This window comes from Neodiprion virginianus, chromosome 4 (genome assembly GCF_021901495.1).
Source record: "Neodiprion virginianus isolate iyNeoVirg1 chromosome 4, iyNeoVirg1.1, whole genome shotgun sequence".
Taxonomy (NCBI): Eukaryota; Metazoa; Arthropoda; class Insecta; order Hymenoptera; family Diprionidae; genus Neodiprion; species Neodiprion virginianus.
The window spans coordinates 6734025-6761074 of record NC_060880.1 but is presented as its reverse complement, the minus strand read 5'-3'; the positions used below and the strand labels follow the sequence as shown (position 1 = coordinate 6761074).

The following is a 27050-nucleotide window of genomic DNA, read 5'->3' as shown; positions in this document are numbered from 1 at the left end:
CACTCCGATGCAAAAGGAGAAAGAAAAACAAACTCGCTAATTTCAAATATAACAACAGGGGTCATTTTCTCGTGTATTTTATTATTCGCGTATAATGCATAATTAGCACGAATGATATAAAACACTTTGTTAATGAAATCGGAATAGAAGAGGAGAGCGACCGCGAAGCAAGCGAACGAGTATTTTCGTAAACACATGTACGTGTTGTACATACGATGCATGTGCATGGAGAAGGATTGCGGAAACGATTCATCGGTGTATCCGATCTATCGCGTGCGCGACATTAGATTCGCCCCCGCGGTACATACCCACTTCCGGTTTGCGTTCCAGATCAGATATCGTTTGCGGGTTTTAAAATTAATCCTCGCGATGCGACAATAAATTATTTTCCAAATTAGAAACGCCGCGGGCAGTCATACAGGGCGCAGGGTTTATCCTCTATGTATAATACCTTAATCGCCGGTTCGCCGCATTAATTAATTGCCTTTTATATGACTCTGCAGATTTCAACCAGGACGGTCAGCCCGACAACATCAGCTTCATGATTAAACGGGTCAAAGTACACGGTCACGACGCCCTTCAAGACCCAACCTATCGCTTCACCGGCACTTACGGGGTCGAAGAATTCCTCGAGCTTTTCTCTGGTGAGTTGTCAACAATTTATTCTTTGAGGGATCGTCCCAGGCTATCGGGGGCGCAAAATAACTGCATTGATGGAAATTTTTAGTTCCGGTTAACGCTCAGTCCTCGATTATTTTCATTTTTTATCACAATCAAAAATATAGTTCTAGGTAGAAAATGAAAATTAGTTTTCTAGCTGTTACCGGAAAGTCTGGTATCCGTTGCTATTCTTTCTCGTTACGATCGCTGTTTTAATTAATATATTTTCGCGCGACTGTTGCGAAAATTTAATGCTCGTGCAACGATAAATTGACGTTAAAGCCTTGTTTAACTAAAAAAGTAGAGTAAACCTCACAAACTGATTTTGCGTTGCAATAACCAAAAAAGGATCGACGATAGCGCAAAATGGTTAGGCGTACCTCGTTTTCCGTAATTCCAACAATATTCAAACAGTTTTTTTTAACGATACCTGTCTTACTGAATTTTGCTAGTTACTGTAACGAATGAAATTTTTCTCAGTGTGATTATTGCGATTCTTTTTTTACAATCGTTAAATTGCGCTAATCAGTAGCATTTTTCAAAATTTCAAAGCAAAACACTCACGAAGAATAGAAAATGAATTTTGTAAGCGTGTATTTTTTTTTACATTCTCTTTGACGGTTGAAAATGTCTTCGAAAAAAAAGGTGTCCTCACGGTTTACACTGTTGTAGCCATAAATATTATATGAAACGATATTTGTAAAAAGATAATTGATCGGTATGAGAGCTGCTATTTTGCTGTGGAGGTTTTTTTTTTATTGTATATTTTTTTCTATCAAAATTTACCGAATGACAGCGGCTCGAAAAAAAATATTTCGATAAGCGTTAGAAGTTGTGAAAATTTTTGTAAATTTTGAGGCAAATGCAAGATGTTTTCGATTCATTAGCATTCTTCGATTTCTATCATGCAGCGTGATTTCTTTAATTTCTGGTTCATTAGGTAATTTTCAGTGATTTCTTGTGACTAGCTAGTCCCGAAGTAACTAAAAATTACTTAGAACTCTAGAAAAACATTCGAAATCAGAGCTAACGTTGAGAATTAATGAAAGTCACGTGATAAACTATAAACCAATAAAATTGCGATCATTTATTTGATATCATTCATGAAATTCAAAGATTCGTGATACTCGCGAAAAAAAAGAAGTTCGTTCCTATTCATTGGACCCAAAATATCATCGTAGGAATTTATATTCTAAAATACAGAATAAAAATATACTTGGCAAAAACTGTAAGTCGACGTTAACTTCGGTCTTGTTTCTAAATCAAAAAAATTCGTGCAAGTTTGGCAAATTAGTTGTCGTTTTTTCACGTTCATCTTCATTAAAATTTCCGTCGAATATCTCGATGATATCTTTTACGCCCAGTTTTGTTGCAATTTGATTACCTACTGCAACGTAAATTAAGGTTTCATGTTAGGTATATAATTAGTGAAGCACGATGAAATGAATTGCGATGAACGGATAAGTAATGAAACGAAAAAAAAAAACAAATTATAAGGGAGAGTGAAAAAGTATCGCGTTTCGACTACTTGCAAGTTTATACGTGCCTGTGTGAGTGTGTGTATGTATGTGCAAATAAGTTACGTATACGTGTAATAAAATGCACGAGTGTATATACCGGCAGTTGCGTTGATTAACGAGGAAATTTATAACTCGTGACGTGCACGTGGGATGTGACATGTAAGCCGCGTGCTGGAAGAAGTGAAACGAAACCTATCGAAGCGGATAATCCGCACTTATAAATTGTTGATCATCGTGAGCCTAATCCTCGGAGATGAGATACATATAGGGGAAAGCAGGCTTTATGCTTCGCGGCGTTCTAAACTACGACGTAATCCCGATTTCCGGTAATTGATTTATTCCTAGTTTTCTATCGGTTACGGTGTCGTTATCTGACGATTCAAAACTTACGAAATCTACGTTCAAATTCAAAGTCAGCGACCTTTTGGTCAATATATGAGAACGTTTTGTTGTTTTCTTAATTAAATTCCGAACTTTGATTGGAAAATTCGAAATCAGTTAGTCCAAAAATCTATGAATAGGGATCTTCGTTCAATTCGACGAGTTTTAGTTAATTCTTGAATTTTCTTCAGCATTCTGCAAGTTCAATTCGTAACTCAACATCAGTTACTCCAAAAAACTAGGAATTACGATTTTCGTAGTTCCTATTAAAATAAGTTTTAGTGTTTCTTGAATGTAACTCATAGCGTTTTGAAAACTCGACGCCAAATTTGAAATAACTGACTTTGGAGATTCTCAAATTTTACAGAGTTTGTCCAATTTCTCGAGATTTTTATACTCGCCATTTTACGACAGCAATTTGAATATCAAAATCGGTATTAGTACGTACTGTATCTTCAAAAAATTTAAACACCAATTTTCGTCATCCGTTTAAAACTCAAAACACATGGACTGAAATACCACGATACAAACGATTTCGAAAAATAATGTATACTCCTATATGAAAGTACAATTTAAAAAAAAAACATAACATTCTTATTGATTTCTTGTTAATAACGTGTACAGTTTCTTTTTCGTTTTGTTTTTGTTTTACAATCGAGTTACTTAATCGTTTTCAATCGTACATATCGCGATATATGCCATCGCCATAAAAAGTTTCCAACGATCCGTAAAAAAGAAACGCAGAAATTTCCACAAAAATGTATATCGTATTTCACGAAACATTTCACGTCAATTTTCCGATACGTACCATACAGCTACTATACAGCACTAGAGTAAAACGACCGCGATGAACGAGAACGATCGCCGGACGTGAAGCACGGAGCTTATCAATAAAACTGTATCATGATCACGATAAAAGCCCGGAAGCCGCGGCGCAAATATCCGCGATTTTAAACTTTAATAATAAAAATCCTGAGCGATATGTGCGATTGCGCATGATTCGCAATTGCCAGCTGTAGCGGGGTAAAATTATGGGGAAAAATCATCCCTCGCACCCTGGAATTCTCCCATGCATGGATCTCATACGGCCCGACATGTGATCCAACCTCCTCGATCGGCTGCATCGTATCGAGCTTTTCTTTAACCCCGCGTCGTTTTGAATTTCATGCACGTTCCCCCGCCTCGCGAATTTAACAAGCAGCTCATCCACTTCCTCCTTCCTATTTCCTTTTCACCCTTTCTTGCTTCCCCCGTTCTCCAACTTTCGGGGTAACATCGGATATGTATCGGAAAACTCTGATAATCCGCGTGAAAGCTCTGGAGGAAAATTTGATGTACGTTTTTATCACACGTTCTCTAATCATATGTGGTTACTTCTTTGAATTCATGGTACGTCTTACTTTTCCAATCTCGAATCACAAGGCTTCGGATATTTGATAGTTTGGACGAAGAGAAGTATGGTCGAGTCTCGAACTAAAAACGAACTGCATTCTTCACTTTTCACTCCGTTAACTACAGTCAACTAAATAGATTGATGAGGTATTTCCAGAAGTATAGAGTAGGTGTATACCTTTGGGGAATTCCAGACAATTCCATATTCCATGAAACCAGTCTTGAAGTGTTGTATTGAAAGATAGAAGTTTTAAGAATTTTTCAGGAATTTTCAGACCGTTTAAACAATGTGTTAGTTGATCAGAAAAAAAGCGAAAGTGCTAAAAAGATATCATCATTTCTTGGAATATGTAATATTTGTAAAAGAAAATTAAAGTTTTTGAGAATTTTAGAAAGCTCTCTTTCAAAATACCTCTCAATATTTATAAATAATTAACTAGTTGAATGAAAAATCTGGCAAAATTCAGGGTACTGTTTCAGAGTTGGGACAATAGCAGAAAAAAATTTGAACATGACAAAAAATTTTGAGGATCAGACGTTCGTTGGATTCGCCTGGAATTCCCCCTATATTATGCTTATACATGTGTACGAATCTGGTGAAACTTTTGAAACATCGCATGTTTCGTTGTTTTGTGAATCATCTGTTTCGTATTTGAGATAACAAATATTAAATTTCATTCTCTCACAGACGAACTTTAGAAAATTCGTGAAATTCTTCAACGTCAACTTCTTGTTATGAAAAATGATCAATAAAACTTTTGTGACGCTTTTTTCTAAAACTTCCTATAAATTTGTTGATCACAAATACTTACAGCTTATATTTTCATGAAACAAAACTCCGAATCGATGCTTCGGTCCAACTTCAATTCCAGATCGCAGTGTGCGTTGTTTGTAGGTTTTTTTTTTTTTTTTATTCCGTGGGTTCGTTCAATTTCACTTAACTATGACTTGTTTCATGCAAAAGACTATTTTCTACGGAATCATAGCACCAGATTTTCTTTTACTTTTCAATCCTCAATTTAATATTGCCACTTGTTGATCGTAATCAATATCGCTGTAACGTTGTAAAATTAAATATTCAACGATCGAAACATGGATAAAAAAAAATCCGTTTCAGTTACGCTGTAGAAAATAATCTGTCGATCTGAAATAGAACAAAACAAAACTAGATATTCAACCATTTTGAAAGAATTTTGAAAAAAGCATTGATAAATCGGAACTATTGTTTATTAATACAGTATTTTCAATGTTTGTATTTTTGAATAGATGTTCGTGGCCGACAAATATCACAATTTGATATCATATGTTGGAATAAAACTAACAAAAAGTATCGATTTTTAAACAACCAACGTACTCAAATATTGGAAGCATTACGCGTAACGTATCTACCCGTATCTCGAAGTGCTGTCAATATTATACACGAACACCAAGGTAACTATACACTAGTCTGCGTATCGATTCGTGCTTCGAATATTACGCGAAGGTTGCTTTTGTTCGGTTAAACAGTGGAGGGAACCGAAGAGTTGAGTGCTTTCAAATGGTACAATTATTTTCGCTCCTATCGGTTCGTGCAAGCTTTCATCAGTCCGTTATTTTCCATCGTAAATGGGAAAACTCACAGAGTAAAACATCGACAAAAGAAGCTGCAATTGATTCAGGTTACACGAGAAAATCAAACCAAGTTTCAATCCACGAACCTTTTTTAATGCAATGTAATCGATTATTCGCATCAGAGAGTCATTCAATCGTATAAGTAATTGGTTCTAAATATTTGCAAAGTGTTTTTTTTTTTTTTTTTATTTTTCCTCGTACTTTCTATTCAAGTTACTTATTAAGGACGTGATATTCGAAGTTTATAATTCAATGCGATTTCCTTTCGCAATAACCGAAATGCTGTCTTTTCATAATTGTACATAAATAATGTTGATCATGTTTTCACTGGCAAAATTTGACAAGAATTCGATGATAATCAATCCAACGTCGTCTTTCCGTGATGAATAACAGGTTTCAAATATAATTATTTTGACACTGCTCGACGTCGCGTAAATTCTAATGAATCTCACCGATCGAAATTGAGTGTATAAAATTGTTTGATTCAACTATTACTTTATGTGTGAGAAAAGTGACGACAATTACCAACGAAGCAAACTTAAACATGTCAGAATATGGATGTCTTATAGATTAACAAAAATGAAATAACTAACTAACTAACTGATATTTGCAAATTGACGTTGACTGTTCGAAACTACTTCGATACAAATCCGGTAATGAAAATATGAGAATTGCTTAGGTACGACAACGAAGGAAAGAATTAAACTGTCAGGCACCAAAGAAGATTTCGTGCCAGAACAACGACGTGAATTGAAAATTATTTCATTAACGGGGTAGCGAGTTGATTAAGAACGTGGGTCTTAACGTTGGCAGGGAATCGACGAGCGGCCGGGGCGATGTTGAAAATTCATTTCCCCAGGGCCCAGGAGCATATCAAGCGTTCCGAAAATCCTAGGCTATACTAGACACTATACCGCGCGCATACAATATTCGAATAGAGAAGGATACGCGATCCCAGCGGTGTCTTTCCCAAATCTGCATACAAAGCAGAATAGCTGCTATACCCCGAGCTGTCGGACCCGAAGAAAGCTCTGTGCTTACAGACACCGGAAATCAGTGCGAAACAAGCCCGCGACACATCCGAGGATTGAACCCAGGCTTAAGGATACACGGGACGTATAGTCTGCAGGCCAAACGACCGGGTTTGGGTTAACCGTAAGCCAGTCTTTGAACTTCCCGTTTTCAAACTTGCTCTCAAGTCTACAACACCAACACCAACACCAACACCGACACCAACACCGACACCGACACCGACACCGACACCGACACCGACACCGCACCGACACCGCACCGACACCGACACCGACACCGACACCGACACCAACGCCAACAACAACACCAACAACAACCAACATCAACAATAACACCAACAACAACAACAACAACAACAACAACAACAACAACAACAACAACAACAACAACAACGTCGTTATCTTGTTCGAATTACGGAAGCACTATGTTAAATTCGTGACAATGACTAAAGAACGGTAAGTGCTTTAATACACAAAAATCACAGGAGTTTCGAACTTTTGACTATTATATTTGACCCGTAGCTATAAGGTACAGTTTTTTCTCATCTGGCCTTAGATTCTTGACCATCGACCATAAAAATCCGGTGATAACAATTTTTATAAAACTTCGTTCATTCATTATCAAGATACCATGATCGCAATTTTATTTTTTTCAAATTTTGTTAATTGAATAATTCGAAAAGTACTGAACCGATTGAAGCTAAGATCTAATCGGTTGTAAGTTTGGAGAAGCCGTGTCAATTGAGACGAAAATCATTGAAATGCGGTTACTCGTTCTCAAGATATCATCGGGGAAAAAAATTAATCACGTGCGTAGCGAAAACGCGACTTTTTGTTTCCGGTTGATTAAAATAACAATCTTTTTTCTAGTGAAAATACAGAAAAGGGTAGTTGAAGTATGTCGAATTAAAAACGAAAATTAGTCAAGGCAACTAAAGCTGATTAAGTTGAATCTGATTCATGAAAGTCTGTGATGCAGAAAAAAAAGTTTCTACCTTACACGTGAATTGTAAATAACTTGTTATCAAGAACTTCAGAAGAATCACATTATTTCACTATTTTTTCACCAGGAAATCCGTACACTTCGTCTGATTCTATTGAAGAATAACTGATTATCTTCCTAAATGAAGTTCCTAAAAAAATTTCTGATACGGATTCTTTCCCGAGTTCTTCGGTTGGAAAAAAATAAAACCGATACGTACTGTTGTAGTAATTTTAACATGTTACACTAGTCAATGAACAAAAAACAAGTTACTGTTAATAAATCATTTACCAATAAAATCAGTTGCAGTGAAAAAATAGTAAAATAATCAGATTCCTATCACGTAGTTAAGACGTAAAGATTTTTGTAGTCTAATTTCAGTGTTCTAACATTTTCTCCTTGATCAAATTAACTTTAATATTCATTCCAATGTAAATAGATCAGCTTCAACGACACCATTTAAAGCTCTGTTTTGTCACACTCTTGTTTCAACCCATTTTCAATCCGATCACTACACATGGACCCCATACATGCATAAGTCGCAATGCATTTACTGCGGGTTTCGAATTTTACAAGGAACATCAGTTTATTGTCCCCACTCCGATTTCGTTGCAATTCGCGCATGTTGAAGAGCGTTTAAAACTAAACGACATGTATATTTCTTTATCAGCGAAAAAACGGTTCAAACCGGTGAAAACGACTCGCAAATATGGACATCCAACGGTGTGGATCCTCAGTATCAGACAGAAGCGCTTGATGTAATCGAATGAAACCAACGGTTTATTCATTAATAGAAACATTTCACCGTTAGGTCCATTCAAATACATCAAGCGCTTTAAAAAAATCGACTCGCTGAGCGCCCATATTCGGGGGTCGTTTTCACCCCCTTTAAACCGTTTTTCCTCCAATAAAATATAAAGTACGTGTCTTTCAATTTTTAATGCTCTACAACATACGTGAGGAGGAAACGAAATCGGAGAGAGGACATCAAACTGGCGTGTTCCTTGCGAGTCAGCCCGAGATATCAGACCGATTCCGATTTGCTCAGGACCAGGTCCGGCATTCTCTGGGCGGCTACGCTGGCTCCATGAGAATCTCCAGTTGAAGCCGAGCCGCGTTACCCGCGCGAAGCGAATCATAATACCCCGGTTCATTGCTTCGTCCGATCGACCAGAAACGCCACAATGGTTTGGGCGCGCCTCCCGATAAGCGAACAACACCACCGACAATGATAATAGTTTACCGTTCGCGTTTACGTTTCGTTTCGTTTCGTTTGGTTTGGCTTGGTTCGGGTAAATTGGGTCGGGATAGTTCGCAGCTTCCAGCTTACGCTGCTCCATCTCATCGCCGCTGCAACCCCCTAAAAACCCCGCCCGGCATTCTTATCGCCGTTTTAACACCGGGCAGTTCACCGTTACGCCGAGCCGGGTAAAGCTCGTCAAAAATGAATAATAAGCCAGCTTTTCATCCCCTCATGGCTTCTACCCCCCTGAGAACCTTAAGCGGGCGCGGTTAACCCGGAAAGAATTTTACCCTCCGATTTATACAAGTAAATGTGTCCATTTCGGAAGGAATCGATGCATTTAGATTTTAGTTTAGAATTTTTTTTTTCAGCTTACATTCTTTACATTCTTTACGTGTTGTGTTGCCATTCATTTAACACAGTTTTCAAGTTTATATCAAGCAGGTTGCTCGGCCATAAGTCGACACTTTTTTAATTATTTTATTACGAGATTTTAGCGCATTAAACGTTGATCATTTTTCAGTTTTTAAGCCATAACAATCCGTTTGGAAATGCAAAAGTAGAAAATACAGGAATAATCAACAAAAGTTTACGTTATTTCAAATTGCACTGGAACGTTCAAAAACCTGGAAAAATTTGTCTGATTTCTCTCTGATCAGCTGGTTCATCTTGTCCGGATCAAGATTATTTCGATTACCGGGTTCTCTACCTCCTGGATCCTGCGCTCCGGGTCCGCTTCCTGACGAAACGCGACTTCCAGGACAAGCGCTCCATAGTTCTGGCTGTCCAGGTCCTTGACCTGATGACTTTTGACCTTCCGGACTAATTTTACAGTTTACAAGTTTGATTATTGAATACGTTATGTTTTGTACCATCAAACCAATATGCGTGCTTCAGATAACATTTTGACTCAATCAGCCAAGCTCTTACCTCCCTGATTGTTTTCAAATTTTCTCACGTCACCATCATCATGATTCGGATGTTTATGAAGAATTCAACAGCTTTGAGAAGTTTCTTCTTCTATTTCGTCAAACAATTTAACACATTTCGTTCTGAATACTGCATAACATAACCGTGAAGGTAGAGAATAGACAGAAACGAGTCTACGAATTTCAAAGAATAAATTTCAACTGTATTGCATTCATCTTGAAGTCAAATTCAAAATCAAATTTCTTGTGTCCCATAATTGATATTCGCATATTCGCCGCTGAAATTTTAATCATGCAGGTAAACGAAAAGTTAAAAAAAAAAAAAAAAATAGAAAAAGAAAAAGAAAATAGTCCAAATTTGCACTTACGAATTATAGATACGAATTGCCAAATCGGTTGTCACGTCAAACCAAAAGTACAAATCAAAAACAAGACATCGTTCGATCAACCAGCGAATGAGTATTCCCTTGAAAAGTGGAAATAGCAGGAAAGGCTTTGGCTTTGGTGTACAATGTAAGCGTCGTTATCACCAGGGTGAGAATAGTGGGGGATAAGGTATCGCAGCGCCTGCAGAGTAGGTACTTGTCAAATGAAACCGTGAGGCGCCTTAAACGAATCATTCGACGGTGTAATTAGTGTTTACAACAGTTGAGGGAAACGTTTTAGTAGGCAAAGCTCTAGGTAATGACCTGGAGGGAGGGCCATTTATCCGTTACATTGAACGCCCCGCGGAGAACAACTTGAATACAACCCTGCAGAATACAAGACGAACCCCCCTATAGGTATACATATATAATCAAGCCCTGAATTTCTCCGATGTAACCAGAAAAAATGGGGCGGAGTTGAAATTCCGAATCGGATAAGTTCCGAAACCGCCGAAATCTGAATTTTTTGGTGGTGAAACTTAAAGTAAATAAATCAAACTTCGACGAAATATCGAAGTTTCGAATGGTCCGAAACCCTACGCTCAAAGTTTCAAAAGGGCAAAATTCGTGAAAAATAACGTTATGCTGTTATGTATTACACTTTGAAATTTTAGGGTAGCCATCATACATTTCACTCAAAACAGACTTTAGATATATTTGTTCAATTTCGGATCTTTTATAACGTAATAATGTGTAAAATTTTATAAAAAATTGCATGAATATTTATACAGTAGGAATATTCGTAAGATTATAGATTTGTTTCAAAAGAATCAGGAATCAATCTGTGGATCAACTAATCATTCATTCATTTAACGGATGGATAACAACGAGTTTCATGATTTGAGCTTTCTGATTGAGAAAGAATTCATTACAGGTTTGGCACTTTGTTCACAATTTTATATATATATGTACTGTAAAACGACACACACGTGCACGAATTTTTGAGCTCGTTAGCTTTCGTTATATTTTTGCGTTCCAATTTGATTTTTCAAAATCCTTTATAAATTTTAATCTCGACGTCATTGAGAGCGGTATAATATTTCAGAAAGTAATACGAATAACGTTGTTTTCATCGTATTTCCCATCGGTTTGATATAACTGGAATAGATAGCGTATGAAATAAATCAAAAACGAGAATGGTCGGCGAGCCACGCGTAGGTATATTTTAATTTCAGTATTTCAACACCACGTACCTATATAACCGCTATTTTCCACTCTTCCATACGTGTATACGTAAACGAATACATACATATATATAAAGGTATGTGCGAGCGTAGGAAATAAAAAGCGGCCTTTAAAGACGTCGTACAGAAACACACGAGGGGTGAATTCGTGCGAGGATAATTTTTTCCTCCCAATTTCGCCTCGCCTGCAGGGTATATTGAAAAATAAATTTGCGCAAAAGTAAAAGTGAGAAAAACAAAAGAACATGAAAATTGTATTTACGGAGGGTGGATCATTTAAAACAAATAAAACAGCTGTTTTACCGATTCAGCGTCGCGCATCTCGGAGCCGAGGAGTATTAAAGCATCGTGTACGACCCCCTGAAAACAGTAATTTCAATTTTAATTCATTTTTCGTTGTATACGTAATAACAGAATCCACGTTTTTCCAACCCCCTAAATTTTTGACACCCTATGTGGGGTATATACACTCGTATACGTATAACTACTTGCCTAGATGCGCGTATCTCTTCTCTCGTAAACACGGCCCCTGATTGAATTATCGGTACGACGGTTAGGAAACTCTGTGCACCATTTTCGCGGAAATAATTATAGTCCAATCGGATTAAGCAGTCGACTCCAGTCTTTCGATTCCGACGCCACATCTTCGCCGCTTGCGAAAGCCTCTCTCGATTCAATCATCACGTTTCAAAGCAGATCAAATGCTTCGATACGCACCCTCTAGGCCCTGATTGGATCGGAAGGAAAAATAACCTCATTATTATATCCTAAGGGCGGCGGGAAGTTTCTCAGACCGCTGATTGTTCCTACAACCATTGACACGCGATCTTCGATCGATTTCTCTCTCTCTCTCTCCCTTTCTCTCTCGCCAGCTTCCACGTGTAACTTTCGTCTAATAATCTTCTAATCTGACACCAGATATCCGTGTATGTGTGTGCGTGAAAATGAAATGCGCCTGTGTATTAAGAACACGCTTGGATTGGTTGTGTATACATGGATATATACGTATTTATGTACATAGGTGTATACGTATATATGTATATACGTTCAAAAGTATGATTGATGATAAAAGTTTATTAAGCGCGCGGCGACGTAGAATGGAACTTTGTCAAAGGCCGTCTTTATTAATAGCTCAGCTGTCACTTGACATTGACGGGTTTCGCACCGTCTTTCATACTTTGCCATTGAAGAGTGGCTTATTTATTATCGATCGTAATTTTCCCGCTGTATCCAACTTGCCAGCATCGTTCATCCAACAGAGAGAAAAGTGGCAGAAAATCGAGCTGCAGCATCTTGATGCAATTTCTTAAACACATGGACATTGTTTTTAAGTAACTGCATTAATTGATATTCTAACAAACGCATGTTTTATTATCGAAATTAAATTGGATTATTACGAAATAAAAATTATCTTCGAATTCAATTAAATCTATGTTGGTAGTGAATAATTTTTTTTTATCATACACGCGTCATAAACGCAATTTTCGACGCCTGTAACATGTGCCTGAAATGGCAGTATGCAGCGGCGTTGCGTAGTCCGAATCATATAAAACACCGTGCACTGCTACGCACGCGCGCTTCGTCGTATAGAATGTTGTGCATCGCTGCGCACGCGCAGTAGAAAACATAGCGCACCGCTACGCATGCGCACTCGAAGCAAACCGAACGAGGCTAGGTCCGATACACAACTGACGTTGCAGACCATTTCAGGCAAGTGTTATGGTCATTAAAATTCGTTTTCGACGCATTCGTGATAAAAAAAATTGTATGCAATTAGTGATGAAACGAGGAAATGGTGACTATTCTCTGATTTTTGTCACTCGTTGCATAAAGTACTATTATCATAGTAATATACAATGACAAAAAATTTCTTCGCCTCCGTCACTCCATTTTTCTATACATGTGCATTTCTTTTGTACTCCGTGGACGTAATTGCAATAATTTCTTCCAGAGGAGGACTACGACGCCTTTTGCCTGTCCTACATGTTCACCTATCGGGATTTCGAGAAAGGAACGTTGGGTCTGGCCTGGACAGGCGATTTGAAGAACGCCGGAGGCGTTTGCGAGAAGAACGGGGTATGTCTGCTCTTTTGCCTCACCATCCTTGGCCGTAAGCCCGTACCGGAAATTGCGCGGGGTTATAGAGCGGTGAAATATTCTTGAAACTGAGTTGCATGGTCCGCAGCTGAATGCAGGACTGAAACTCCAAGGGTATACTTACTCGCCGTAGGATAGGAGGAGTTCCATGCACTACGGGTCGACTACTCGCCCTGATATTATGCTAAATACCGTCTGGCAGACAACGTCTGCCAGCCGGATAAAGGACTAAAAATTATTCAAACCCGTCAGAGTTACAGACATTACGGAATAATCTTCCCGTCTCCGTGTTGTCGCATCGATTCTTCAATTCGGACAACGATGTGTTAAAGTTTCGTCGATACCTGATTGCATACCTAGTGGCGAAAGAGACCGAACTTGTTATTGGGAATGATAATGTGGCTCTGTGACGTCTGGTGGCAAGAATATGAATTACTCCGATTGAGCTGTATATCATTTTAAATTACATGTTTCGTCGTATTTTTTACAGTGTATTGATTACTTCCGAGAAAACTAAGGCCTCACAGCTTGCATGAAGTTATCTGTACTTTCCTGTTCGCGTAATTGACCTAAATCTATCGGTTAACAAACCAGATCTCGACGCCATATTGCTTAGTCATGTCCATGTTTGTTCTAACTAAGAACTAAATTTTTGTAAAGCTTCGAAAAAATTTAAGAATCATATCTGTCGTGACGTTTTCTAATCTTACAAAGTCACAACGATTCATTTGTATGTAAAAAGAAACGAATCGTGAACAACCATTTTCCAACTCGTGTGTTTTCTATTCACCGAAATAATTTTATTTACATTTCATTTTCAATGGATAAAAGCTTGTCACCTGCCACAGATGAATATACATATTATTAGACCCAAACGGAATGATAAGCATTTTGGGTAGCAAAAGACTCGCGGAAAGTCTGAAAGTAAGATAATTTGGGAAAATATCTGATTCCAGCATTACAGAGGAAGCATGAAGTCGTTGAACACAGGAATAATAACGCTGCTGAATTACGGAAAGCACGTTCCACCTGCGGTATCGCACGTCACCCTGGCCCATGAAATCGGTCACAACTTTGGATCGCCGGTAAGTTGTTGTTACGTGGTTATAGCTATACACAGGCCGTACATATACCTAGAAGCAGGATTTCCCTCATTCCCTCGGGTTCGCGATTCGGGCAAAATTCGCGATCCCCTGGCGCCAAACTTGAGCGCTAATCATCAGGGAAGTTGGCCGTTGCCTCGACATAGTCTGTGGAATATCAATGAAATAGAGAGGCTCGCGTTAATCTCACTAAAAAGGAAAAAACCGAAAGAGAAAATAGAGTGAATTTTTTCAGCGGTGGGTGTCATTTTATTCGGCAGTCGCATTGGCTGCGGAATTAAATCGGAATATTGAACGAGGTATTCCGGTATTTCAAACAACATTTCACAAGCGGGCTTAAATTGTTGTCGGAGTTAAAAAATTTGGCGAAAACGTCGAAGGTATGGATCAGCTAAAACCAAATGTTTACTTTTATCCTGATACTGTAAATTCTTCGTTATAAACTTCACTAAAAATTTTGCCATTTTGCCGACTTCATTCGCTTCCAATCGACTTGATCGAACTTCCGGTATCAAAACTTATGTTTTGTACATTCTAAATATTCCCCAATAATGCGAAATCAGTTGTATGCAGAGTGAAAATCTAGATAAGAAGTATTTCGGCCGACCCACCAACTTTTGGCCAGCTTTTTGGCGTAAAAATTTATTGACAAACAACAATGCACAACTGCTTAAAAATGGTACGATTTTCGAATCTCATCGTACAATAAACATGCCTAATTTCTAACCGGATCAAAATTTAGATCATGAAAGGCTCTCCGAAAGTTGGTGGATCGGTCAACACACAGTTTTCATTCCAAAAACACCCCTATTTCCTGTATACAGGGTTTTGAACTCACGAAGAAAACTCACCCGAGGTGAATCTTATCGATTTTCTTCACACTATGTGTAATGTATTGCCGTATATAAAAAAAATATTGGAAACGTATTTTTTCATGCTAATTCAGTCGTTCAAGTGGCAAAAATAGCCCCGAAACTCTACCTCCACCACTGAATTTATTAAGATCTCCCGATAATGAAATGAAATTTTTCGTAGGAGCCAATTAAATATTCACTATCAACAGACGATAATGTGCGCACTGTTTTTCAGGCGGTTATTTTAATCCACTAAACAACCTAAAAATAATCATGTGATCAAACATACCGTTACAAAGGGTGAAATAACCCGTCTTGCCCCATCTTTCCGATCTAGTAGTCATCACAGCTAAAAGACGCACAAAAGCTTTCATGTGTCACGAAATTGAATAAGATTGCTGCGCGAGTCGATATTATTGTAAAAACATTCTTGTTTCTGACTTCTATCTACAAACACGTATCTCTGAATTCACTTGTGCCTTATTGATCATTTCTTTCCGCTCAACGAGCCCCGTAATTTTATTCTGTAGGACAAGTTCGTTAAACTGGTGTCAGAAGTGGGATTTTTTCGAGCTTACCGCGCGATAAACTATCGCAGAGCTTTAGGCGTGAAAACGTTTCTAATTTTATTCTTTACGTACCACAACGTATCACAGAATAAAGATAATCGTCGAAGTAAGTACACCTCGGTTACTTTCCTTGTAAGTAAAACTTGTGTCGATATAACCGAATCGGAAGGCATGCGCCACCTTTAAAATTTGTGCAACCTTAGCGTGTAACTGGGGGTGGGTCACGTCGTCTGGGGTGGCTTGGGGTGAAACTGGGTGGGAGACCGAAAGCGCAATAACATATTGGAAGTGGAATCGAAAACCCATACAGTCGTACGTCACCGGAGTTGAGGCGTAACAGCTGTTGCCAGTCCTTCACGTGAGCCGCGCTCGCCCCGAACATCATCCCTCTGCCCTTTCCCTTCACCTACCCTTCGAAAATCGGCCTCTATAATACGCCCGCCGCCTTCCACGTAACGTTGCCAACATTTCCGACCGACCTTTCTGCAGCACGATCCGGACGAGTGCTCGCCCGGGGGTGAAGACGGCAACTTCATCATGTTCGCCAGGGCGACCAGTGGCGACAAACGGAACAACAACCGCTTCAGCCCCTGCAGTCTGCTCTCCATCAACCCTGTGCTCAACAACAAGGCCCGTTCGGCCAAGGGATGCTTTGCCGGTGAGTGCAGTTGGTCCTTTAATTTTGCAGGCTTGTACTTGGAGGAATTTTAAGTTCACGTGACTTTAGTAATGCAAGTAAGTAAATCAAGTAGAGTCATTGATTACGTTCGTTTCTTATCGTAATCGAAAATTAAGATTTTAGAAGTAGGCAAAACCGAGATGAAATTTTCACCTGTCAACATGCAGAAAATGTATCACGATTATCGTTTAATCCGTTTCTGGCCACATTAATTACGCCTAATCGAAGTTTGTGACCGAAAATTGTTCAAAGCTCGTGCTTTGACTTTAGTAATAATGATCAATTTTCAAACAAAGTGTGTAAAGTGTTGGCAATCATTCACTAAAAATTTCTCGACGCCGAGTTTTAGTTATGAATTGAAAATTTAAATAGATCAAAAACCACACTAATTGAATACAGAATCTTATGAAAGTTTCCACAAATGATGAATGAAGTTACCATAAGTGGTAAATCTTCCTCAAATGTTGATATTCTTCTTGGATATAATCACTCGCGCTACACTTTCTTGTGACTGTTGCGATTATTTCATTTTATTCCAACAACGCAGTGATTTTACAACCAAATAATTCAATTGGAAAAAAGTATTGAACCGAACAAACAAATTGATAATAAAATATCGAGAAAATATAGTACTTAGAACTAAAATCATACCAAATAGCTACTTTAACCACTTTTTTTATGAATGCAACAATATTTAAACATTCAAACTGTAGCGATACTTATTTTATCATAATTTTCTAGTACAAAATCCTAACAAAACGAAATTACTCTCAGTGTCGTATGTAGCGAATTTGACTCAATGTCCAGAATTGTGCATGATCATCAATCAAAAGCAAATTTTAGATCTGATATCATTTATTTCATGACTCTTGACGTACCATGTACATTAGGATGGTTCAAAAAAAGGTTTTGTCTTTTTTCGTTCTTATCCCCTTACGTTAGTGTTTGATACAAAAAAAAATCCTCGTACAAGACGAGTTTTCTAGCTTAAATCAACATGTCGCTATTTTAATTTTTGTTTCTTATTCATTTAACGTGAAAAAAATTCTCTGTTCGTTAAAAGTTGAAATATCCGGAAACCTTTCGATATTTTTTAAACTCATGCATAGATTTTTGAAGCTGATTCTTCAAATTTTCCAAACCTCTATGACAAAGCATGGTAATCATTATTAGAACACACATCACAGTCATCTGAAAACTACTGATTTTCTCCTTTTCGGTAAAAACCTATACTCTGCCATAGAGGTTTGAAAAACTTGCAGAATCAGCCTGAAGGCTGATCTATACATGAATTCAAAAAATATTGAACAGCTTACGGGGATTTTGACCTCAAACAAAAGGTGATATTTTTTCGTGTTCAATGAATGGAAAATAAAAATTACAATAGCCAACTGTTACATTTAAGCTAAAAAACTGATCTTTTCATACGATCTTTTTTCTGTTAATTAATAATTTTTGGGGGTTCAGAGCGTGTAAAACAAATGTTTTTTCAACCACCCTAACGTACGTATAAATTCAGTATCACCCTTACGTAAGTTATACACAAATTTTATCCAAACATTTTTCACGGGTTTGCGGAAGCCTTTCTAATCACGCCGACACATGCGGCCAAGTTGCGGTGAACGAAGCGTGAACTGGGATGTGCCTTAAGCACGGCCGACTGGCCTCGAATATTCTGCGGACAAAGTAGTGGGTCGAATCGACTAAGACGAGGATCATCTCGTCGACTCGACCGACGGCAACGGCGGAACAACCGCGATTCTCCCATTCGTTTCGAATTTTCCTTCCGCATCGTCCGCCGAGCCGAAACCCGATCCTAAGGATCCGGCGGCGTTTTAGGCGGTGAAGAGGGTCAGCCGGCTCATCTCGCCGCCTCGCCTAGTTCGGCAATAACATCCGGGACTTCGTATTTGCCCCTGCAATTCTCCTCCCCATCATCCCCCTGATCACCCGCTCCAGCAGAAAAGGCATCGTGCACACTTTTGCCGGATTCTTACACCCGCCTGCAACCCTATTTGCCCTTAGCTTCCTTAAAATATTTATTCCAAGAACCTGAATCTGTCAGGGGTGGAAAATCCAGCTCCCTACCTCCACTCGACCCGCCGTCGACGTCTCCGCCTCCGTTGTTTAAATGAAACCCGTTAAACGGGGTACGCGGGGTGCGTGCCCCACGGATTCGAATTTCATTCGGCAACCCTTGCGCGAATTTAACTCCCCGGACGACGTTTGACTCCGGAAAAGGGTCGCACACCCTTTTACGTTACACGCCCCGGGATTGTCGCAAATATCAGCGAAACGCTGGTCACACGGTGCCTCGAACCACCTCGACCGTTACCACGGTGATAAACACCCCTCGGAATTTTCCTTTACTCGTGATTGTCCTGCAAATTAGAAATTCTAATTTCAACTCTCGACAAAGATTGCGTTATACGCTGGCTTAAGCTTTCTCCTTATTTCTTTTTTCCGAACACCTCAAAGTATTTCCGGACTCGAGGGCATTCTCAAATTATATCGTGTAACGGAATCCTCTGGGCAAGAAGTGTAGTTTCAGTCCTTACCGCCGTGAAACCAATTTTACAACCCTCTGTCCGCTGTCGTGGCGTCATAAAAATAATGGCCGCATTACCATATTGAAATATATCTCCGGGGCGCCTGTTACAATGAAATGGGAAAATTTCATAAGAACAATTTCTACATGTGATGAAAATGTAGGAGGGACCGTGGAATGGAACAAAGTGCCTCAACGCGTCTGAATTTATCAGTATAAAATATTATGAACAAGAATTACATCGGCTAAAATGAATATTGGCCACTCATCACTTAAACGACGAGTGAGTGAAATGAAATTTCAAGCTGAAATATGATCTTCCTCACTGTCCCTGAGATGAACCTTACGCTGAAAAATTCTGTTTGAGACTGAAAGAAGTCTTGCTGGTTTCAACTACCACCGCGAAACACCGATTGTTACTACCTGATGAACGCCCAATCGCGTTAATTGGCAGTCGCGTGTGATGGTCCATATATTACAGTGTCTCGTTGAATTAGGAACCCTCTCCGTGGCGCAGGCGAGTTTCCCGACAGTGTGGCGATCCACGTAACAGATTCTGACACGTAGGGAGAGACGATTATTATTATTATTGGATGGGGTGGAAAAATTTCTGAAGGATTCAATTAATGCCCGTGGAGCACGCAAAGACGCCGGGGGTTGCGGGGGTTTCGCCGGTTGATACGTGTCGATAGATAGATAAGATAGAAAGAAGGCTTGAGAAGAGAACTGGCGAACGGTATCACCGGTACATTCGATTAGCCTCAACAAAGGCGCAGTTAATGGACTGTCTATCCACCAACCCATCGGATCCACCTTTTGTTGACTCGCACCGTGCAGCTGATTGGTCCAAATCGAATACGAATTCGGTGCCCGGTCCAGCCGACGGCGTTAAAGCGATAGCGTGCCCCTCCAGTGTATTAATAACATATCTATAACATCTGCAGAAGGACGCAAATTCCAGAGTTACCGGTTAAAGACGTGGGTCAGTTTATACCCTGGTATTTGCCCAACCTCAGCGCGATGAAGATCTCTTCTCTCACATTCTCCCGATCACCATGCGATGCACCCGAAGCTATTGCTGGAGTCCCAGTTAGCTTGTGAATGCAGTTGAAACTTGCACGCTGTTTGATGCACCCCTTCCTCAACCCGGGTTCACATCGTATAGCTTGCCGTGCTTCGCGGTGACACAAGTTTATCGGGAAACTGCATAATGCATAGACCAGTCACACGGCGTGCAGGCTGCTTGCACCTCGAAACTGACCCCCTTTGAAACCGCCCTCTTCCCTTGACGGTACCCATCCAAATACGGTCCGATCTGCACCCTGCAGGCACCGTTAGCTGCAGGACTAACCAATAGAGCTAGTTAACCGCCTGCAGCGATGATCAAACATGGAAACCTTACTCGAACCGTATCCGCTAGGCTCTTGATGCAGGTACTTTCTCAACATTGCGTGCGACGGTTCATTTTGACGAGGGGTTGACCGTTCTCAGTTCTACGGTCAGTCGTACGCTCGACTTACTACATGAATTTGAATTACTGCGAGTGAATTCAAATGACTTCCTATCATTGTATGTTAATCAAGTCACTTGGCGTTGATCTAGGTATACGTATTTGAAGACGGGTGCACATCTGATGAGAACACGAGTTGACGTCACATATCACGCGTGGTTGTAAATCAATTCTCATTCCGAAAAACGTCTCGCAATATGTACACTTCACTCCAACAATAAGTATCGTCAGCATATCGTTCCATAAAATGGATGAGAAAACTAAAAATATCTGGTGAAGGTAAAAACAATAATGACAAACAAGTAACATCCGCGATATCAAACTGTTGTATTGACGACTGACTTCTCTGTTTAACTTGTCGTCACTGTTAGGATGAGACAAGAGATTTACACTTGATTTTGTTGCCAATAGCCTAACGCGAACGGAATATATTTCCCGGAGTTTGACCTGAAACATGCAAAGTCTTTGACCAATCGCGTGATGCGGCCGAGTATCGAATGGGACGAGGTCAACCGGTGCTGGTATAATACTGGGCGTAGAATACGTGTTTGACAGTGCCCCGAAAATTCAAGACTCTGGGTGATCGATGAGGCTTTTCATTCCAGTTTAGTGCATAGTGTGACGGTATACAGCATGGGAGTTTTTCCTTTCAGACACCGCGTCCTTCGCCTTTTCCAACAAAAGCTGGAAGACTCCTTGTAAGCAGCGCAAACCAGTAGGTGGAGTATTGGATTCTGGAAGGTGATTCAGAGTGATTGCATGGAGAGTGAAACTAGGCTGACAGCCGCGTCACCCGCGTGGCTCGCGAGCTTTTCTATATCAAAGAAAAAGCGCAGGGCTGAAGTTTTGCTAGGTAAAAGGGAAGAAGTCCGGACCCGTTTAGTACATGCCTTGCATATTTCATTAGAATGCCGTGGATAAGCTACGGTATTAGCTAAGCCAACTTTCCCGTATCAAAAACAGCTCAGGACAAGTAAATTTTCGGCTTCGACTCATCGTCGGTCGCTTAGCGAGTTCTTGAATCTTTCTTTACCGCTCTTTTCGCACTCGACCCACTTTTCCTCCCGCCATGCAGTCCATTATATCGAGTGAAGCGCTGTTTTTCAATACCAGCTTCTTTCTTCTTTCGCTGCTGCACTTTACGCCACTCGTGTCCGCCAATCTACACTAGTGTGAAACGCTCTTGTCACCGGGTATACGTGGGTGCATTTGGTATTCCGAGACAGCTCTTTCCCTACTGGGAATTACAATACCATCGTTCCATTCCTCATATTTCTGTTAGTATGTGTGTATAGGCATTTGGATACATACGGTAGTAAGTAGTATTTCATGCTCAAAGCTTTTATCAACAGTATAACCCATACGTTCTTATCGAAACAAGTGTGAACATCCGTGATTTACTGAAACAAGGCATCGTCGAAAAAAATATATACTCATAGCTTTATTTCTGATGTTCCTGAACGCCATCGCGTAAATTTCAAGATTTGAAGAATATAACCAACCTTTGCAATACACTGAGAAAAAATCAGTCAGTTTTGTTCTTTCACAATTAGTTCAGTAAAACGTTTGAATGTCCTTTGGATACTTCGACGGGAGTTTTCAACGGAATAATTCTTCACTTGAAAGAAGTGACACTAGGATTTTTTTTTACAGATAAATCACATGCCAGTCTTCAATGTAGAATCAATCGTGTCAGCTATCAAATTTTGGCATACACCGTTTGAAAAAATTATCATATGCAGCATTGTGTCAAGAGTGATTGATACAGTTTTTGTTCTCTTCACAGAGCCACAGTCTTCGCTTTGCGGAAACGGTGTGGTGGAGGAAGGCGAAGAGTGTGATTGCGGTTGGGAAGAGGATTGCAACGATCCCTGCTGTCATCCTCAACGACGTCATCATCCAGCCCACGAGATACCCTGTCGGTTAACCGAGGGTTCGGTCTGCAGCCCGAGTCAGGTGAGAGTATTTGATATTCTTATAATACCGGAAGACAAACCGTTTCGGAAATCGCAGCAGCGTCTTTCGCCGTTGTTTTCGACGACCCTTGACTGTGAGATTTTTTCTCAAAGACGATTTAGAAGTTTGGGTTACAATACAGATTGAACGACCTGTATACAACATGACTTTCCTACCGCCGGCTGATTTACGCGGGTCACGCGATTCGTTCCAGTGGATTTTTCGCGTACCAAACCGAGATTGATTTCCGTTGAGGACGGAATATTGGATGCCGCTAGCTGGCTTTATTGCATCCGGTTTCATCGTCTCCAAACGAAAAGAGACGGGGTTATTCGAGAGCCTAAGAAAACAAACCCGTCCCTTTTCTTGCCACTCCAACTCAATTATTAATGAAATTAAGTTACTCTGCAACTGTGTTTGCTACACGTTTATTACTGCGATGAGCTTTAGTAGCTATCTCAGCGGCTCTGATAATCAAAGGGTCCAATATTAATACAAAGTTTGGGCCAAAACTTCCCCAAGTTTCATGTACACCGACGAAACTCTCGTAGGCCACATCCAATTTCCTCTGGTCTTGTCTTTTTGTTCAAACGTTTACTCTGCAGCTCTGAACGTACTGCTTCCCATTCCTACGAATGGAACAGTGAGAAAATAGTTTCATAAAAAGACTTTAGCGGTCCGAAGACTATGAAAAAAACCAGCGTTTAGCACCCTTGACGAATCATCTTCGACGGCCTCCATTACTGGTCATTCGATTGATCCAGTAACTCGGTTGTTGTTGAGGCGTCTCTGCCATTTTAACATCAAAGACAAGTGTAACACTGAAGTTGCGGAAAGCAGAAGCTGCACGTATTGTTTGCGTCAGAGTTGCGTTGCTTCGTGGCGTGTTCGATAGTATTATAGTACATGCTGAAGGACCAAGGGAGCCGAGGATCCTGCGGGATGTAACGGGTTTGCTGAGGACAAACATGTACCAGGATGTGACCTGTGTAAACCGTCTTCCGTTATCGGACCGCTGCAACATCCTGTAGAGGTACACCAACTCCTCCGGCAGGCGTGGGACATAAAGTTTTGCCGGGTTGGTATAAGTTCCGTTTATACACGGTACCGCCCTTACGTGTACTGTCTGTGTTCCTAGTTTTGTTCGTACAACGATGCGATCATATTTATGCGTAAAATCAACACAAAGTCCTGATGTATAAATCTGATGAAAGTGTTCGTGATGGATGGAAGCGACCCTGTCTCCTGATTGAACATCGCCAAGATTCAATTCCTTGTTCCCGTTGGTTGAGTATCAAAAGCGAAAACCCACCAGCGGAGCTTCTGCAGTCCCTGGTAATCTACTCCCTGCCATCGAACGTACGTTTTCTTAGACTAAACGAGTTCGGGCGGTAATCTATCACCATTAAAGGTAGTCAAAGTCGGGTTTATGTACGCGAACGGGTGGTGGAAGGAGGCGGGTGGTATCCGTCTGATTTACAAAGTGGTAAGATTAATTATCTTATCTCTTCTCGTTGCTTTTGGACCAAGTTTCCTACCCCGCGATATAGAAACCGGCCCGGAGCTACCGCCGCAATTCATTTGATTAATTATTCTCATTTCCTCTGCAAACACGCGGACAATCTTGTCGCAGAATCTCGAATACACGCGGGGAAAACGAACTGTGCTAATCCCTAAGGCGTGTGTATAAGCACCGCTGGAAAACTGCGACCACGATCCACGCGGTTGTATTTCTTATCGAGTCCATTCGACGGTGATGAAGCGGAATTTTCAACTCGGAAAAGACGGAAAAGCTGCACGTCTCCGGGTTCTCGATGTTGCAGAACTTCTCGAGGCGTTACGAACCGTATATAGAGCTACCATATTGCAGTCTCCAAAACGGAAGTCGGTGCATTAGAGAGGCGGGTGGCGGGTGGCGTATAGAACAAGAAACTTTGGAAGACTTTCGCTACAGAAATACGTACAGAATACCCACTGCAGCGATGGGAATGGATAGATCACATCTGCCGAGGTGAGTGCAACTGCTACTGCAAAGTTGCGGCTCGGCCGTTCCGACAATTTCCGACCTAACCACCCCGGTCCTGCTACCCCCTTCAGGATCGTCCAAGATAAATGGAGTTGGGTGCTGGAAAAAGTTACTTTTTACTCGGTGTAAACATCCAGGCTTTTAGCCGTGCCGCTCGGGCACCAAACGATGCTAAATGCTCACCGAGACCCGATGTACAAAGCATCCTGTGGCTGGAAGAGCGTCAACCTCTCAACTACGGGGTACGAAGTATAAGGTACACCAGTGCCCACCACCCCTCGGTACTTACCGGATACCAGGAGCATGATACAAGTGCGATTCACACTTGTCCAAGCTTCTTTCAAAGCGATTTATTTCCCCGGTTTCCGCTGGCCGCGGCGTCGTTCCCGGTCGTTACAATTAAAGCCTCGACAAATCCGGCGTGTTTCAACGGTGTCTTAAGAGTGTCGACGGTAAAACCGAGTTCAGCTTTCAATTTTCTTTCTCGCTGGTTTGTACACGAGATCAAATAACGTTCGGAGAGTTATACGTTGCATGCTTTCGACATTGTGAGATACTTTATCGAATTTTTCTTGCGATTGTGTTATACACGGGTAAATTACGCGCATGAGAAGAGGGTGGCACGATTTCGCCAAATCGTTCGTCCCTGTTTCCCCCGAAATTCCCAAACTTTCGAACTGTTGTATTACGTCTGGAATTGTCGACGCCTTGTAACGAAAATTGGATACCTACAACTTTGTTCCATCAGATCGTCCCACCCTTTTCATTCTCACAATCCAACGCGCATTTGCATGTTAGCGAAGATTGAATTTGTCGGTTGTCAGCCTCGATGGCTTCGGCGTTGAAAGTTCAATCAGAGATATTGAAGCCCGCAGAGCTTTCAGCATTCTCCTCTTCACACTGCCGCAGCGCCGTCACGGCTCTCGATCCCGCACCTACACCCGTCAAATGCAAAGTTCATGTTTTGTCAAGGGGAAAATCAATCACGCGTTCCCGAACAATGCGGTATTATTTATTTATCTTTTTTTTTTGTTCAACCTTTCGCTTCTTCATTCGACCTGAAATCTTTTTCATGCGAATTGTGGTTCTCGAATACTTCGAAATTTGGTACAAATGAATCCAAATTACTGAGCTGTAAACACGCCTTAACGGTTGTGAATAAAATTACGTTGTATTTCGAACAAGTCTCTCTTTTCCAGATGTTAAATCCGTAGAGTCTCGGACAAAAATATCCATTTCTTTGAAGCCACCCGGTGTGCATGTACACGAATCTATATGTATGTCGCGGGTCGGAACACCAAAATGGTAATGTGAGGTACACGGCGGGTTCGAATGGCTCGTATCAAGCGAAGCAATCTTGTACCTGATGATCATGGTGTAGTTTCGCATAGTTGCTGCAGGCTTAGGAATTCTGATTTCATTAAAATTTTATCTTTCGTACCTCAGATTCTTTGACGTAGAAGTAACGTTAGCAAAAAGTAGCAGTAACAGTACGCGAAGGATATAATTAAACCCAGATTGAAGCGGAGCTCGCCTCCTTTGACTCTCATGACTATTTCATTTCAGATACGTTGGCTACGCGGAGCGTATTCCGGTCTTATCCTGTCGGATACGATTGGCAGAGTCTGAAAATATACTCGAAATATGCCAACGTCGCGTCAAATTAAAACCTGTATTAATTCACGATCCTCTTCACCGCATTGATTACCGAAGTTGTCATTAATTTTGTATTTCGATCTGTCAAGGGGCCTTGCTGTACGTCTGGATGCACTTTGCGAAACGGAGACAAATGCAGGGACGATAACGGATGCCGAGATGCGAGCTTTTGCGACGGTTATGGTCCCCAGTGTCCGCAATCCATCAACAAACCCAACAAAACCATATGCAACGAGGAATTCGTCTGCTACATGGGAGTGAGTATCTCATCCCAACAGTAAATAGGCATTCGGCATATAGCTTATGCGGTACGTATCGTTCTGTTCCTCGTCTCGAAACCACTTACAGCCTCCTCGTATCACCCCGTCACATTTACCTCTGATGTATTGATCTCCAAGCACGCGGATTTCTCCCAGCCTCTGTATGTGGCTTCGTCTCTGTGTGGGGGAATAAAATCGTTCACAGCTGTTACACTGCAGAAGAAATTCTGTCAGGGTCAGTGTGTCGCCAACGTCTCTGGATATTCAAATAAATTCAAAAAGATCTCCATCTGGGTATCATTTTGTCGTACGCGTCGGTGAACACCTGTAACGTTTCGTTTTTTACCTTCCCGCTTTTACGAAAGCCTTAAGCACACACCGAGAGCAAACACTGAGAACGACTCATAGGAATCTTCTCAAGCTGTCTCTTGTAT

General features: G+C 40.6%; 1 protein-coding gene across 14 annotated transcripts in view; it reads left to right on the top strand.

The window, feature by feature from the left end:
• LOC124301738 (disintegrin and metalloproteinase domain-containing protein 10-like) overlaps positions 1 to 27050 on the top strand; it is a 359750-nt gene that overhangs the window by 325531 nt on the left and 7169 nt on the right. For all 14 annotated transcript variants that reach the window (XM_046757113.1, XM_046757114.1, XM_046757104.1 and 11 more), the window contains 6 exons: positions 504 to 644; positions 13310 to 13434; positions 14412 to 14540; positions 16471 to 16639; positions 22505 to 22674; positions 26446 to 26613. In XM_046757113.1, coding sequence (XP_046613069.1) covers positions 504 to 644; positions 13310 to 13434; positions 14412 to 14540; positions 16471 to 16639; positions 22505 to 22674; positions 26446 to 26613 — 902 coding nt within the window. The remainder of the gene's footprint in view (positions 1 to 503; positions 645 to 13309; positions 13435 to 14411; positions 14541 to 16470; positions 16640 to 22504; positions 22675 to 26445; positions 26614 to 27050) is intronic.